The sequence below is a fragment of the Corapipo altera genome, unplaced genomic scaffold (assembly GCF_003945725.1).
Source record: "Corapipo altera isolate COAL_440 unplaced genomic scaffold, ASM394572v1 2, whole genome shotgun sequence".
Lineage (NCBI taxonomy): Eukaryota > Metazoa > Chordata > Aves > Passeriformes > Pipridae > Corapipo > Corapipo altera.
Window position 1 is genome coordinate 557,510 of NW_020884890.1, and position 17,611 is coordinate 575,120.

At 36.9% G+C, this 17,611-nt stretch overlaps 1 protein-coding gene across 1 annotated transcript in view; it reads left to right on the plus strand.

Moving 5' to 3' along the window:
* The window catches only part of TINAG (tubulointerstitial nephritis antigen), a 44,087-nt gene that overhangs the window by 13,422 nt on the left and 13,054 nt on the right, over positions 1-17,611 (plus strand). The window contains exons 6-9 of the mRNA XM_027644904.1: positions 1,151-1,298; positions 7,400-7,580; positions 8,298-8,343; positions 13,875-13,980. Coding sequence (XP_027500705.1) covers positions 1,151-1,298; positions 7,400-7,580; positions 8,298-8,343; positions 13,875-13,980 — 481 coding nt within the window. The remainder of the gene's footprint in view (positions 1-1,150; positions 1,299-7,399; positions 7,581-8,297; positions 8,344-13,874; positions 13,981-17,611) is intronic.

Consider the following 17,611-nt stretch of genomic DNA (forward strand, 5'->3'; position numbering starts at 1 on the left):
ATAAGATACCTTCCCATGTTGTTCAGCTGCATCTAACAATTTTCAATTTTTCTTCGCAAGATTAATTGTTGTTCAATGAATAGAAAACCGCTACTGTATAATTTTTTCTTATCATGAGTAATTTCTGTAACTATTCCAAAACTATTTATTAAAAGACTCTTCTACCTATGAAAATAAATTCATCATCATGTGACAACTCACAAAAGCACAAAACAAAATTGTCACCTGCCATGAGCAGATTCACTTTTCTGAAGTCTTGCCCAAAATTCACCAAAGTTAGTGTTGATTTTGATGGAGCCTTAGATTTAAAGATATTTTTTAAAAATTTATTTTCAGGTTCAAAATGAGGGGCTAAAAGTAACAAAAATATAATTTAATCACAGGTAATGACTTGGATTGGGGCTTAATGGTTGTTTCATCATCATTCGATAACGAAAGTAGAAGTAGGTTAGTTTCAACCACAACTTAGTTAACCTAGGCTGCCTTTAAATCAGTGCATAAATATATAAGTACTAAGAATTATGACTATCTGATTGAATTCAGACATCTAAGATGTCTATCTCAGAAGAAGAATTTTGTGTGATAAGGGAAGAAAGTACAAAGAATACTACATTTACACTTTAATATGAACATGTCCAAATATTCTTTCTAATGAAACCAATAGATGTCTCCAGTCTTGAATTTTCTTCTTCAAAGGATTGTTCATTTTTGCTTTTTTTCCCCCACCTCAAATAAAGAAAAAAAAGGTGGAAAAGAAAGTGAAGAGATTTGGAGACTCAGCTGCAGAGAGGTGGGGAAGTATTCGCATCTTCTGCTGAAGAAAACTGGATATGACTATGCATTTACAAACATCATAGAGACTATCAGACTAAATTATGTAAATATCTCATCTGATTTTAGATATGTGGGACTTTACAATAACCAGTAAATCTAGAGATTTGCAATATTACAGCAAAGTTGCTCACGATGCTTTGCAGTTTCACAATCTTCTCTCTTGAAAGTCCCTACGGATTATATTGGTATTGTTTAGTGAAGATATCTGCACAGGCAGAAAATATTGGGATTGTATTTCAGTCCTTTTCCACAATGACAAATGTGAAGTTGTGAGTAATTATTTGTTTTTTATAAAAGAATATTTATTTCAAAACAGGTGTTGCAGCAGATAGAATAACAATTCATTCCAAGGGTCAGATCACAGACAACCTTTCTGTTCAGAATTTGATCTCTTGTGATACAAATCAACATGGATGTAATGGCGGAAGTATTGATGGTGCTTGGAGATATCTGAAAACACACGGGTAAATATTTTATCTAGCTGTTTGGATTATTTTAACTTGAAACAGTTGCTTAAGTTACAAAAAGACAATACTGTAAATGGACTCAAAACGTCTGTGGTTCTTGGGATACAGGATCTTCATGTTAAACAACCTTGAGTAAGCAGCCACCTGCATGAGACCACACTGTGAGTATTCAAAAGAATCAAACATTTTTTCTCTATGAAGCAAATTGTAATCATCTCATCCCAAGGTTTATTCCAGAATGCAACACTCTGTCAAGGACTATACCTAGATCCTTCTTCCTTCAGGTCAGACTAAGCAAAGTTAACAGCTGTCAAAGGCCACACGGAGAACTAGAGACTTTTTAAAATGGCATAAAATCATTTATAGACTCACAGAATGATTTAGGTTGGAACTTTTGAAGGTTGCCTGGTCCAATGTTCTGCTCAAAGCATGACTATGAAATTAGAACAGGCTGTTCAGGTCATGTCCCTGAACATATTTGGAGTATCTTCAAGGATGGAGTATCCACAGCCTTTTCTGCAGCAGGTCACTTTGTTTGACCACTTGTGGTCAAACAGTTTTTTCTTACATCAGCATTTTCTTTGGTACAACTTGTGACTGGTACATTTCTGCTTTTCACTGTGCATCTCCAAGAGTTTTGCTCTGTCTCATCAATAGCTCTCTTTATGTAGTTGATGACAGGAATTAGATCCTCTTTTATCTTTCTCTTCTCTGGGCTGAACAAGTCCAGCTGTCTCAGCTGTTTTAGTTCCAGTCCCTTAAGTGCCTTCCACTGGACTTACTCCATTTATCAGTGTCTTTCCTGGGGATTACATAAGTGAACATATTACTTTATTTGTGGTGTAGTAATTTGAGGGGAATAATAATTTTTCACAGTGTCTTGGCTATGTTCTTGATAATGCAGCCCAGTATTGGTTGTCCACGCTTGTGAGAGGGCTCACTGCTGAGCTACATTCAACTTTCTGTTTCTCAGGACCTCGTGTCCTCTGCAAAACAGCTTTCTACACAGGCAGTGCCTGCCAGTACCTGGGCAGCTCTGGCTCAGAGGTGGGATTTGCCATCTGTTTTTGTTGAACTTTTGATATTTCCGTCAGCTCATTTCTCCAGCCTATTAACACAGCTATGAATGGCAGTTGTGCATACTAATCACTCACCACCAGTTTTGCATTCTCCACAAACTGGCTAAGGGTGCCTTACATCCCACTATCAAGATTGTTAATAGAGATGCAAAACTGTTGCTTTTGTGTTAACTCCTGAGAATGCCACTAGGAACCAGTCATATTGATCTGTCGACCTTTCAGCATACCAATTCACAACTGTACTTGTAAGCAATTTATCTAATCCAATAAACTAGAGGAACACCACAGGAAACTATGCTGAAAATGTTGCTAAAGGCAAGGTAAATGATATCTACTGCTTTTCTTGTTCTCCACGGAACCAGTCATTTCATCATGGTCAGGTCATCTCATCATCTCATCACTACCTGTCATGGTAAATCTGCATTGCCTTTTCTCATTCAACTCCTTAAAATTTGTATGCTTGGAAATGGCTTCTAGGAGAATTTCAATAACCACATTTTATACACCATATAATTAAATCCTGCTGGTTTTCACATTACCAGAATATTTTTGTCCTTTCTGTTCTATACCAAAATCAATTTCCTGTCTCGTTTTCATGCAATCTCATCCCTTACTCTGCCTTTAATATGTCTGAAACTGGCAGACAGAGAGATCTCAGGTGTGCTCTCTATCAACTTTTAATTTAAGTAAGAAACAAACAAACCAACCAACCATGACAAGAGCAAAAGAATGTCAGATGTGATGCATCTTACTTGACAAGGCGGCCTAGGGATCCAGATGAAGACCTGTCATTCACCTAGACACAGATCATTCTGCTTTCTGCAAGTGTAGCAAACTATTTCTGATCTGACAAAGATTTCATATTGTTATGGGGAGAGTTTATATGAAGCACTGCTTGATCTTTCTCTCTCAGGGTTTAAACCCTAAACTAGTTTTGATCTAGGTTTTGAGCAGGAGACCCTTTAGGTGAGTGATTCTATCCAGCAAAGGCCACTCAGCACCTCATGGGGGTAAAGGCAAAGGCTTCATTTACGAGAAACGAAAGTTCTGACTTGACATTTTAACTGTAAACACTTTTTAACTGCAATAATTTTCTGTAACTAGAAGAATAGTCTCCTTTTAATCAGTAGCTCATGCTCTTAGGAGAGTAATTACAACTCTCTGTCACTGGACTGTTTGCTTGCCTGTTAAGGACAGGAGCTCAAGAATTGCCAGTGTAGATAAAAGAAGAGGTGAAGTTAGAGCAAGTTATTTTTAGAGGAAAAGCTGTAAAGAATGTAGCAACAGGACAATCTCCTAGTCTTCTATTCCCTCTGACTGTTATCCCTCTATGGGCATAACCACCATGAGGCCATAATAATAAGATTCTTCCTATACCAGCAAGTAGTAGTATTTTTACCTTAAGCACTGTAGTTAATGACACAGACTGTTCTGCAGAGGCAGTTTAAGTATAAAAGAGTTAGCTTATTTTTGTAAGGAAAGCAAGGCAGGCTGCGACTATATGAGCCACTTCATTATCCACCTAGCTGTACCCATGCAGGAGCTTGTCCTGGTGTAAATGCAGTAGCAAAAAGATTGACCTGACTGAGCAGCAGTGTAACATTGCTGGTCAGAGCAGGCTTTGTGACTGATATAAGCCTGGAATCACACAGCCACAGCACCTCAGCTCACCATAGCACACCTGTGAACTGCCTTTTCACCTCCACAGTCCCAAGTACTTGCTTGTGGCTCAGCCTCATGGTATTCACCAGCCTCTTTGCAGGTGACTGTCTGAGTAAAGAATCTGAAGGGGAGTTTTGAGGTCCCTTATGAATTTTTTTGGAAACTATCTAGATCTCCAATAAATCTCAATAATACAAGATTATCTTCTTAATAATTTATTGAGCTTTTTTTTTTCCCATGGAGCTAGCTCTAACATGTACAACATCACTGTGCTATGACAGACCTTTACCTGCTACCCACACTTATCCCCAATCATTGATTTGCAATCAAAGTGCCACGTGAGAAAGTATTTCTACTTATGTATTTTTATAAACATTTCTATAACCTGATTTTCTTTGCTCAAGTTCAAATGATATTTCAGATTCTGTTCCAACAGTTCCAGACACAAATTAACATCTCAAGTGAAACGTCCAAATATCTTTGAGAACAGATACTGGAAGAACACAAGAACAGATATGCTGGGTCTGAGCAAGGGTCCACCTAGCCTGATATTTTGTCTCTGACAATGGAGAAGAGCAAGTAATATCAACAACAACAACAAAACTTTTTGATTCACTGGACTGATAATTGAACAATTTTTGTAGCTAAACTCCCCAATGCATAAGTCTTTATCTCTGACAATGAAAAAAATGGAAATTTATGGCATGAAGTGTCTTTCGAATGAGCCTGATTAAATAGTGCTTGCTTCCTCACACTTTCAGGTAACTTTTATTTTCATGAACCATTATATTGCAATAATTTTTTCGTTATCTCCATACCCTGCAATAGGGAGAAAACCCCTTGATTTTCTGTGGGGGCTTGTAAATTTCCACAGCAGGTTTTCAATGCTGTTTTAAAGTTTCTAGTGTTCTGATTTCTGAAGTGGGCTTGTCTCAGGTTTTTGACAGATGTTCAGAAAAATTGAGTGCTGGCCTAAACTATCCCCAGTGAAATCAGCAGAAGACTTCCATAAAGCTCAGTGTGCTTAAGCTAGTGCTGAGACCTGACTTTTCAGAATCACTGAGTACCTGATTAACAGCAAAATCTGCTATAAGTGGAGCTGAAACAATGTCTAACTCTCATTCTTTCTCTCTGTCCTCCTTCATTAAAGAATAAATATGTATTCTATTTCTAATTATTATTAATTTTACGTATTTTAGTTACAAGCCATAATTTTTGAGAAATCAATGTTCTTTGAAAGCATCTATTTTAACTACTAAGGGAAATTAAAAGGTTATATTTTCAAGAATGAGAAAGAAATGTTTCATTTTCAGGTATTATAGAGGTTATACACTTGGATGCAAACTGCTTCTAATCAGACTTTAACCTCATTTATACCTTGTACTCTTAGCAGTTGCAGGGTATGAGAAAGATATTACTGGGTTTTTTTTGGCCAACTTGCTAATAACACAGTCTCATGTTTTGGATTTTTTTTTTATCCCACAATTCAAATATAAAAATGCAATAAAAACACAAAACCTTTCATGATATTGAACACATAAACATGACTTCAGATGAATTCTGCTAAGAATGTATGAATGTAACACAGAATTTTCCTGCTTCTCTTTGGATCCTGGTTGTTTCTAATATTATTTTCGTATATGTGCATCTATATTTGTGCACATAAACGTATCTACATCTATTTCTGTTTTGATTCTATGAGTCTTCCAGCAAGGTCTTCTCTTTGAAGTATTTTTAATATTTACTGTTGTGCTGGTGCTTCAGCACATACAAACTCATGTTTCATCAAAAAGCTGTTAAATTATGTTACTCAGAACCGCAGAATTTATGGTTGGTGCAAAGGTGAATATTAGTTCAGAATGAGTAATCATATCTGGATTTCCACGCAGCTCCAGTGTGCTACTGTATTTTTTGGTGCTTCACTTCTGTTGACATAGAAATAAGACTCATCCATGTGAAAAGTCCATCAGGACAATCCAACTGAAAGAAGGGGGTAAAAAATCCCTACTCCAGGAATTAATTTCTCTTCTGTTGTCTCCCTTTGAGGTGTCTCGAAGTACACCTGAGTAATAGGTGTCATACCTTTCTTTTTACTGGACTACCATCACCTACTCCTGCCCCACCTATGCTAGACTGTGCTCTGAGGACTATATTTGTTCGTCTTACCTGCCTTACAGGTCTGATTGCACTCAGTAGCAATCCTGTATTTCTTTTGGAAATCTATCATCAGTGCTGAAGAGAATAATTACATATAGAGACAGAATCATTTTATAAAGATTTATAGATGTGTACATATAAACCAAAGATTTACTTCTACCCAGCAGTAGAAACACAGCATAATAAAAGTTAAAACCGAGTGATAAAAACCTCTGTGTGTTTGGCCTAAATACTTTCCATTCTTCATTGAAAATCTATGAATCCAGAACACTTTCAGATGTTCAGAAGGGATTAAAAGGGTTTGTCAGTGAGCAGATTGAAGACCTAAGCAATAACAGCCTAGCAACCTTACAACCTTAGGTGGATAATCCCTTTTCATCTAAGCTGAATTATTTTTGAAGCTTCTGGATGTATGTGATCTAGTTTGGGCAGAAAGAATTTGGTAAGAAAAAGACATTTTCCTCAGGATCAGTTTTTGTACCACCAAATGCAAATGGGAAAATGCTGTCTTATTCAAAATAGCTGAAACATATATGGGCTTGTCTTGTAAAACTACTGACAACTAAGTATATGTAGGCAAACATAATTATACTCCATATTGTGTAGAAATAATTTTCTTTTCCTCAGATTCAGAAAGTTTAGTATAATTGATGAGATACTTAAATACATACGCTTCTTATAGGACTGCCTATTTTAAAATATTCTGCTTCATTGAACTATTTAATTATGCTCTTTAAAAAACGCTTCTTATAAGCTTCCATGGCATTAATGCAGAAATGTGTACATTGTTTTGGAAATACCTAGCAGTATTCCATGCCCATTTCACAAGCCATTTTCGCCAAATGAATCCCATTGGCAACCTTGGTAATTTCTTGATCTTATTCCATGTGAACTTTCATGCATCACTAATGAGATGAATGTACCAGGTGACAAGTGCTAAGCCACTTTTTCTGCTCTATCTCTCTTCGAAGAAGGGTTGGGAGAGGACTACTCTAATTGAAACTTAATCATAAATATCATGTATGTGAACTGAAGGAAATGCCAACCAGTCGAAGATATGAGTCATTCACACTTTTGAAGAATATTACTTGAAATATGACAGTTGCAAAATAGTTAAAAGCTTGAAATAAAATGGCAAAAATGTTTAAGCAAGCTTCTTATCAACTTTTTTTTTTTTTTTTTTTTTTACTATCTGGACAGGGTTGTATCCTATGCTTGTTATCCATCATTTTGGAAAAGTCACCTGGGGCCATCAGCTGAAAATCACTGTTATGTGTCAAGTGAATATGGAAAAAACTATACAAATGAGCCGTGTCCCAACGCTTTAGAAAAATCCAATCGGTTATACCGGTGTGCCTCTCACTACAGGGTCTCCTCAAAAGTAAGTTCATGGTGTGGTGTTCATCTACTGTCTCACTTATTTTACTCCTTTGGGGATTCAATATTATCTAACATATTAAAATATGTTCACTTTATTTCAAGACTAGAGCTGCAAATTTTCCTTTATATTGTCTTTGTATTTTCAAAAGAGTTTAAATTCTTTACAGTTTCTCACTTGTACATCACGTCTTTAAAGCTGACGCTTTGTGGTCCTATAGAAATTAGAGATAGAAAAGAAAGTTTGCAGTCATCATGGTGCATTAGCACTTCTTAAACATGTTTCTGAAGGTTTTGTTCATTTGGCAAACCACATATTCTCTAGCAGAAATACAAGTAAAATGGTATATTTATGCTATATATAAGTACACTTTGATCAACATAACTGGTCTACTCTGACCTCCAACTGGGACGTCTGGAGACACACCATCTATAACGCTGCTGATGCTTTTGAGAAACCACGTAGGATCACTCTGGAGGAGAAAAGACAGTGCAGAAAGAATCGTGCCTTGCAGAATATTCCACCTAAGGAGTCTTTCTGCTGTGCCTTTTGCAACTGGACGTGCCTATCTCGTACTGGCCTTTTTAGCCACCAGTGCTCTAATGTGGGTAGAGCCCTCCCCAAATCTTCATTCACGAAGCCTAGCCATGATAAGTACACTATTTAATAAATGTATTATCTTCCCTTGCCCTTTCTTCTGCTGCTCTCACCTCCTCTCAGGAAACTGATATAATGAAAGAAATCATGGACAAAGGACCAGTGCAAGGTATGGTAAGTTTGGAAGATGATAATGTTATTGAAATAATTAGACCATGGAATGACCTTTTATCAAAATATTAGAAAACACAAATTACATGCCACAGTGAAGAAATCGGTCATAAGCACTGTAGTTCATCCAGGGACATTTGGTGTGCAAGTAGTAGCCCTAAAGGCAGTACTACTGCATCAGAGTCTGTAAAGAGTGAAATGACCTTAAGCTGGATTTGTTGAAACTTTGTGCAAAATCTATGTGCAGGAAATGTGGGTTTTTTTCAATGACAGTTCTTCAGTCACCAATGAAATAGCAATTTGTGGCTGTGCAGAAGGAATTAAATGTTAGTCAAGCTCTGCTGTCTAGGTCTAAGGTTGATTTCCCCACAAGCTAAGGCCAACCCACCAGGCCTGCTCTCCTCTGATAGTAATGTTGCAGGATATGGGCCCTCCAGCAAGTCATTCAGTACTGAAATACCCCCAGGATTTCCTATTTCAGAGCCTGAATGCTCTTGTTGACTGTAGAAGCTTATGAGTTTTGATTTTTTTTCTGCTGAACTCTGCAATGAAGACCCCTGATCTCTTAGAGGTCAGAAATAAAGAGACTTCAGCAGTGAGTGAGGAACTGCAAAAAAAATGTTTACCCTGGATACTGTCCATTTGTGGCAGTGGATGGTGCTGGTAGCAGGTGAAAATGCAGGTTCCTGCTCACACCTCAGGCCTATGTAACTAGAGGTTGAGGGATGTGGGGCTTGGGGTGATGGAGAAAGGTCATAGTGCAGGATGTCCGCCTACATTGGATGGACCAAAGCATTTTATTCAGGGGACTTCTGCATATCTACTGCCTTCATTATAAAAGGATTTATCATAATCTCCAATTTATAATTCAAATGGTTTTGATTATTAGATGGAATTCATTTTTGTGCATGGAGTGGAAATGGTTTCTATAAGTTCTTTATGTGTGCAGCTGCAATTAATCTGAAGCTCAGACTTAGCAAGGACAACATCATCAGTCATTTTTTTGTTCTGTCCAAGTTTGTTTGCCCAAGGAATATATTCTTTCCCACACTGCATTTGATCTAGATGCAAGGACAGTAATTTCTGCTATTTTTAAGAAAATGAAAAAATTAGGATCCTCAAGATAGAATTTCAGACATCTCTTGAATATCGCATTCATAATCTGTATATACACAGTTTGCTGGATTAATCTCTTAGTGCTAAGTCTTCTACATAAAATAATCAATATTCAGCCTTCTGTTAGGATTTAACCACTCAACAATTCATATAATTTTTGAAATGTCAATGCTTTTCATGTATTGGGTTAAGGTAATGCTGTATGTGGAAAAATCAAGATCTAAATAAGAGCATATAACTCAGAGTATCAGAGTATGCATCACTGAGTCAAATCACTTTACTTTTTTTTTTTTTTTTGCTATAATGTGATTTTTAAATGAGTCACAGTTGCTACCCAATAGTTTGTCACTAAATTCTCTCTTCTATCATCCCATATTACAAATGCAACCAGGGTATAAATCTAATTGTAAAACCATATCATACTTTTTTTTCCAAAACATCCTGCAAATGATCTTTAAATAGTGAAGGAGATTTTCCATTGATCATTCACTTGTCATTCTGCAAGAACTTACAAATTGCTAAGGGCCAATCTTATCTAATGTACTAGGTAATGTTTAATAGCTGGAAAGATACAGCTAAATCCTTTAAAGATCATGATGTCAGTCATACTGTTTAATGATTAATGGACTTTGATTTTTGGGTGTATTCAAAGTTAAGAAAAAAATATTTTTTAATAATTTTGAAGCAGGAGGTGTAGAAATGTAATTGAAGATTTTATATTATACAGCTTTCAAGCTAGAATGACAATTTCTCTCTGACATATGTTATTGTCTTATATGGCACAGGAACTATGCAATTAGCATTTTCAGATGCAAATGATGAAATGCTAGTTATTTTAAGAAATCCATTTTCCAATAAACAAAGTGAAATTTTATCAATACTTTAAAAGCATTCAAATCTAATATTGTCCATTCATCTTTTTTTTTTTTTAATGAACTTTAGGAAATATTTTAATAGTTATAGCGCTGATGTAGGAAAATTATCCTCTCTGACATAGTAGTCAGTCTCAATCAAAAGAAAAGCTTATTGCTTGCATGTTGTTGCAATACATCAGCATTTTGACCTCACAAAACTTATTATTTCAGCTATCATGATCTTGGGAAAAAAAGAGGAGTGTTGAATTTGCTGACATAGAAAACGATCTGCAGAAGCATTCAGCTACATTAATGTATAATGCTAAACTTTGTTTCCTTTTGTAGCGACTAGTTTTAGTATTGTATCTTTGCATGTCTAAGAGATAAATCCTTATTGAAGAATTTTATGCTGTATCTATATGCATAGATCTGACAAGCTCAGCATGACTGAAGTAGGTCATGCATGAACTACAGTCAACCTTATAAAAATCGCTACCTTTTCTGATTAATTAATAACCAATCCATTCATTTTGGAAAATGCAAAATCTCTTCTTTATGAGACGAAAAAAGTTAGCTGGTGGACTGTGATCATCTCATCCTGTCCAAGTCACAGTCTGTATCAGGACAAAGCCACTGAATAAATAAAAAATATCTCAGTGCTATATCTAGACTTGTCACCTGTCTGTCCACCCTACGCTTCATGCACTCAGACTACTCTAACTCCAGAAACTGTACCATTATTTAGCTCCTTATTGCAAGGTATATAGATATTCATATACATGAGTATATACATTCACACATAAACTAATGGCTGTATACATACACATGCAATGTATATATAAACATGGACGAAATTCTCTCACATAGACTACTTACTGTGGAAACAGGCTTCAAAATTTTCTACTTCACTTCAATGGAAATAATTTATGCATGATATTTCTTCACAGATAAGAACATGTCTTTTGATTTGGGGCACAGGTTACACTCTCCCCTATGCTTCCAGCTGAAGGCAGCAACATAGGAAGAATCAGATGGGCCGAGTCTATTAATACAGGGCTACATGCCTGGTGTCACTGCCAAAATGTTGGCTTTTTTTGACAATGGAATGGGCCTAAGCGCTAGGCATGCTGGTATGAGACAGGACTCATCTTTCCCAGAGAGGGAGGAAAGTTTTTGCTCGGGAACTAGCAGGGCTCATTGGCAAAGCCTTAAGCTAGATGTGACTGAGGAGGAGAGACAATATCAGTTTTGTCCCCGGCAAGGTATGGGGTGAGATACAAAGGTTAGAGGGACAGGATACTAGTGAGGGTCCTCTGCTGGTGACTCTGAAATGTGCTGGCCACACTGGAGCACACACTTGCAGTCATATAGAGATGAGCCAGTGACTCCTGAGGGAACAGAAGCCAACAGGGAAACACCATCCCATTCCTGGAAGTGTTCGAAGCCAGATTGGATGGGACTCTGAGCAACCAGGTCTAATGGGAGCAGATGTCCCTGTTCATGGCAGGAGTTTGGAACTAGGTGATCTTTAAGGTCTTTTTCAATCCAAGCCATTCTATGATTATACAATTTAGAGTTGCTAGTAAAGAATAGATTGTTTTCTGAAACTGAACATATGGACGCTGATTTCAAGAACAATGTGATTTAGAAATGAAACATCTTCCGTCTCATCCTGATGGAAGATGAGATCTTCGAACTTCAGTCCTCCCATGGGAGAAGTGAATTCTGTAGTATTTGCATTCAACCCCTCCCTTTGGCCAAGGTATAAAAACAAGATCCAGGGATGCCTCTACAGTAATTTTTTGAAGGACATTTCCTTCACTGCCCCTGTGATACTCTTACCTGGCCTAAGGCCAGCAGGAGTCTTCACCCTTTCTGTTCCTTTGTATCACTTTCAAGATCTCCCTCTATAAGCTCCTCTGCAGCTCAGAAACCTGTACAGGTGGCATCATTCACAGAGGGACAGGGACATCCACAGGAATTAAACTTCTAGTTCTGTACACTGGTGAGCCCAGGGACAGAGGGAGGAGGGGGACCTTTACAGAGATCTCTAATGGAGTCCTGAGCTTGCATCAAGAAACTAAGAATAAAGTTTGTGCTATTTTCCAGTTAGTCTGTGACTGTCAGAGAGTGAGCTCTGGTTTGGCAGGCAGGTCGGCAGAAGCTGTAACATTACTAATTTGAAGCATTTAACTTTTTTTCTGATTTAACTGATACAGCTGTCCCTCTGACTTGCCACCTAGGTAGCATCATGGCTGTTTATTCCCTGTGTCTTGTTATCAGAGTACAGTTTTTTATGTGAATGACCTCATCAGCAAGGTATAGGCAAATATCTAGGCAAATGGTATCATTTCACCACATTTTGAGAAGCTGTCTTTCATCCCCTAAAATTTGAGACTGTTTTCTGTTTTAAGCTAAGTATGATAGAGGCCAAGATATTGCAAAGATACTTAATTTCCTTCAAGTTTATGAAAATATTCTTGTAGGAAAAAGAAATTTGAAAGTGGGCCAGAAAGAAAAAACTGTGGCATGAGCTCACCTTACTGGATACTGCAGATCTATACCAGACACATATGTTATAAATGCTCCAACCACATAGAAAATGGTCAGTGAAACTTGTGCTTTATGGCACTCCCAAGGTGCAAGATTTTAGGAAATGGGATTTCACTAATTCTCATGTTCCAAACTGTGTGGCAGTTAAAATCATAAGCTAAAAATAAGTTCATATTTAATGCTTCTGATTCACTGGAATCTGAAGATAATGTAGACATGAAAAATATTTTCATTTCTCTGGATCTAGCAGCCCACCATAAAGCAAATGGTAGTAAAGTGGCAGAATAAATGTGGAAAAGAAACCCAGAACTATTTTTTTAATAAAAAAGTGAATGATACTCCTATGAAATAATGAATAGACATGAAATGAGAGTAGTAATAGTTGTAATCTTCATTCATTTGCACAAAATTTCCAGTTCATCAGCTCTTTTACCTTATATTTTTATAGAAAAAAGTGGTGTTTTTTCCACACATTTAGTTGAACATTAGGATTTATATATACACAGACAATCTAGTTTTCTTTAAGGAGATTGCTGTGTACTTAATGAACTCTGAGTTTCAGAAAAAGGTATACATGTCACTCCATCATATTTCACAGGATATACATTGCTAGATACTCTTCTTGAATATGCAGATGCTAGTCAGAACTGAGTAGTTTATACATGAACTTTAAAGAGATTCATTTTATTGAATTGGATTACAAAATTTATGTAAGCCTCAAGAGGCAATGTTTCTTCTTACTGTATCGGAAGAAGCCCATCATAAGGGGCTTCCATGACAAAGAAAGCCAACCAACTTGATAAAAGACCTTTGAGAAAGCTCTGTTCAAGTATTTCTGTTGGCTCACTCACAGCAGGGGAATTCAGAGAAATTAATGGGTTTAATGTAATTATAACACACAACACAGCCCAACACACAACAAAAATTTCACTGGAAAAATGCAAGGAGTGAATAAGAATGGAAGTAATATTTGCTGATCGTGCTGATTTTTCCTATTGTTTTTCAGCTATAATGAGAGTGTATGAAGATTTTTTCCTTTACAAAGAGGGAATATATCGACACACCCAGAAAGCAGAATCTAAATGGAAAACTCATTCAGTCAAACTTCTTGGGTGAGTAAAGTGTATTCTCTTACCCTTTTTCTCTGCCAGTTGTTAATGTAGTAAAATGTCAATGATCAGTTCAGAACACAAAAATTTCACTTTCACTCAAAGAATCCAAAGTTGGGACACTGCTAGCTCGCAACATAAGATTGTTGTTTCACTTTTGCCTTATCTGAGAATTTTAGAGAGTACTGGAAAGAGGTGTAGACCCATCATCTTTTAATCTACTCTAACATTTGCTCTAAAATTTCAAATATAATGGTTTATAGAATAAGATAGTTTGCTGAGTATTCACAAATATTCCAAGTACACATCAAGTTGTGAACAAAGCTGATACAATCTTCTACAAACATACCACCAAGCAGAATGGAAATTAAAAATATGAAAATTGACAGTGGCCTCACAATTAACCAACGTATCTTACTCACACAGCAATCTGGGTTCTCTATGCCCTGAACAGAATCAGCAGCTGCTGGGATGCTGCTGATGTTATTTGGGAAACTGCTGCAGAAACATGTGTGTAGTACTCTAGTGGATTTCCCCTCAAATGTCGAGCAGTGCCACTTTATTAAGAAGACAAGTATGTAATAATGCATACACTTGAATTACAGAACACACTATGGGGCTTTATTCTTTGACATGGAGGGAATATGGAAGGATGAATTTATTAAGTCACCAAGTGATTATACAGAAAAAGGACTGTAGAATCTCAAACAAATATTTTAGTGGTGGTCTAGAATATGAAATAAATAATGATTCAGGCCTGTGCTAGGAAGATTACTAAGAGTATCTTCAACATGTAGTTCAAGCAAATAAAGTCACAAAATAAGGTGCATTTTGCGCTTGTAATCTTGGTGAAGATATCTTTGTGAAGGACATGGAAATGCTTATGGTTGTGGAAACTGCTGGTTATGAATTACAACAGCATATCTGGTAGTGGCAGAGCAGCAGAGAGAAGCAGCAGGCTTATGGAAGATGATACTTGATTCTTTACTACTGTAAAAAATATTGACTCAGACTAGTAGAGGAAAAACTCCTGAATTATGATTAAAGAGAAAGTTGTGAAGCAATGAAAAAGAGAAACTGGAATTTCTCATAGAAAAATGGAGGATTGCATTAGGAAAATATGTTTATGGAGGACAGTCAGTATGTACTGGTTTATGTGTGTGTATTTAAGGTATATCTGAACAGCCACGAGAAGCCAATAAAGTTAGAGAGTAAAGTTTGAGTGCAATTTGAATACAGAGATGAGCTGCTGTGAGGCTGTGGTTTTGGGTGTTGGGAGGGCTATGAAGCATGCTTGGTGCAAGCGTGAGGTGATGACAGCTGTTCCCTAAGACATGCTGCCCCACAGATGTGCTAAATAACCTACTTGGGTGAGTGATTAACCAAGAAGGGCATGTGGGGACAAAGTGATGGCTGAGGAGGGAGAGAGGAGAAGATAACTAATATGCTGAAGTGGATGCTGATTTAAATGGGAACTGATAGTCTCTGCCAAAAGACAGCAGCCCTTGGGCAAGGAACCACTCATGAACAAAATTTGAGTGCCTTGACTGAGACAGGCAGCTCCTTGCAAAGGATTGTATTGAGTGGTCACTGCAAAACATGGAGTAAGAGAAAAACTGAGTGGTCTGATATACTTAAGATGGACATGAGAAGTGAAAGAAAAAGACAAAAACCGAAGCCGATATTTAGGAAACCTCAGACTGGTTCAAAGTTTAATATGTGGGGAATGCATTTACTTTCACTGAACACTGTTGAAGTATCCAATGGATCCAACAATATAAAGAAGTATCCATCCTTTCATTGTCTAATGCATAAATGCTCTGTCTTCCAAGATTATGCCATATAAAAATATTTGCAGAGATGTTTAGCTGTAGAGTTTGACAAGTTGGAGGCTGTCGGAACCAAAGGCTAGGTATTTCTAGCAATAATAAATCCAGTCATAAGATGTGGTTCTGCATCATGAAGTCTAAACCACTCCTTTGCATAGATTTTAATGTTGTCAGGATTAAGCTATCACTTTTTCATATCATTCATTAGTTTCAATTAATTTGAATGCAAAATATGTGGCCTGGGTATAAGTTCTTTGTCACTCATCTATAGCTTCGGTGATTTTTTCTTGAGCAAAGGATAATTCAGATTCCTTGACCTAAATAACAAACTCATGGAAATCTCACAAAGTTGTACTTAAAATAAAGATATTGATGTTTATTTGCATTCTGCTTAGCTGAGATGGTTCCTAGAGAGAAAAGAAGCAGCAGAGACATGCCGATACATATGGTAAAAAATGCAGTTTTGTGTGGGTTGATGCTTACTGTAGTCTCATTTTTTATTTATACTATTTGTAATATTTCAGAAACATTTTTGAGAATGCCTTAAATTGCTCATGAATTGTACAACCTATAAGGTCATGGACTGATAAATTGCAAGTATATTTTAGTGAAGCTTGTAGGAGCTATTTGTACAAAACCAGAAATGCACATATAAACTGCCTAATTGACCTTTGGATCATACGGACTGTAAAGGTATTGATTGGCTTCCCTTGTTCTGCAACTTGAAATCGTTAGTTATTTTCTATCATTCAAAGGCTTATTTGTACAATCAGCTGCGACAGGACTGTAAGTCTGTCTCCATTGAGGTAATGTGTGACCTCAAGCTCAGGGAGAGAATGTGAAAAGACAGAATAGCATTGAAGGAGGAGAGGAAAATGTGGAACAGGCAGGTAGAGCGTGTTGTGCGTAGCAGACCATTTGGGTTTGATCACAGTCTCTAGGGACAGTGAAATGGGGCTTTCAGCAATCTGAAGGCAGGATAGACTGATCCCACTGACATTTAGAGAGAGTAGAATCTCTCAAGCAGATTTTGTGTCAGTATTTCAGAGACGGGGAGGTAAGCAGAAAAAGTGAGTAGTGGAGACTGGGATAAATAACAGCTATGTTTTGATGAAGAAAAGCTAAATTCTTATGCCTCTGTTAAGCAGACATGTTTCTCTGTATCCTCCATAGCTATTCATGTACATTAGCTTATGTATTTATCTTAAGGTGAGCTGAATTGCTTTGTTGGATGTGATCACACTTTGTGGACTATAAAAGAATCTGTGGGATAATATCAAACTTATACAGCTAAAATGAAAATGTCTAGATTAGGTTAGAGAAATCCTACATGTAATGGCATCCTAAAGTAGCTTAAAACCCAAATTACTGGTACATAGTATTCATAGGAGGACAGTAATTTTTTAATGTCTTGCATGTATGGTTGTGTGTAGGTACATATATGCATTCATGGATCCATATGTATATACACATATAACTACAGCTCTTGATGACACCAGTTTGAAAACAAGTTAAAGAGGCACAATGAAACTTCCATATTACATATGAAACTGTCACCTTTATCTCAAGATCTCTTAATAAAACTAGACTAAAATCACATCAAAGATTAACTCGGTGGTAGGTTTCTGTCAGATTTGTACATTTAAGCTATAATATCTGAACAAACCTGTTGTATCTATTCAATAGCAGATAGTGTCCATAAGAAAAGAAAACATGAGGTATATTTGTTGATGGTGTAAAGGTGCCATCTTTAAAGGTGCCACTTCCTCTATTCAGTATAAACAAAGTACATTGGATGAAGTGGC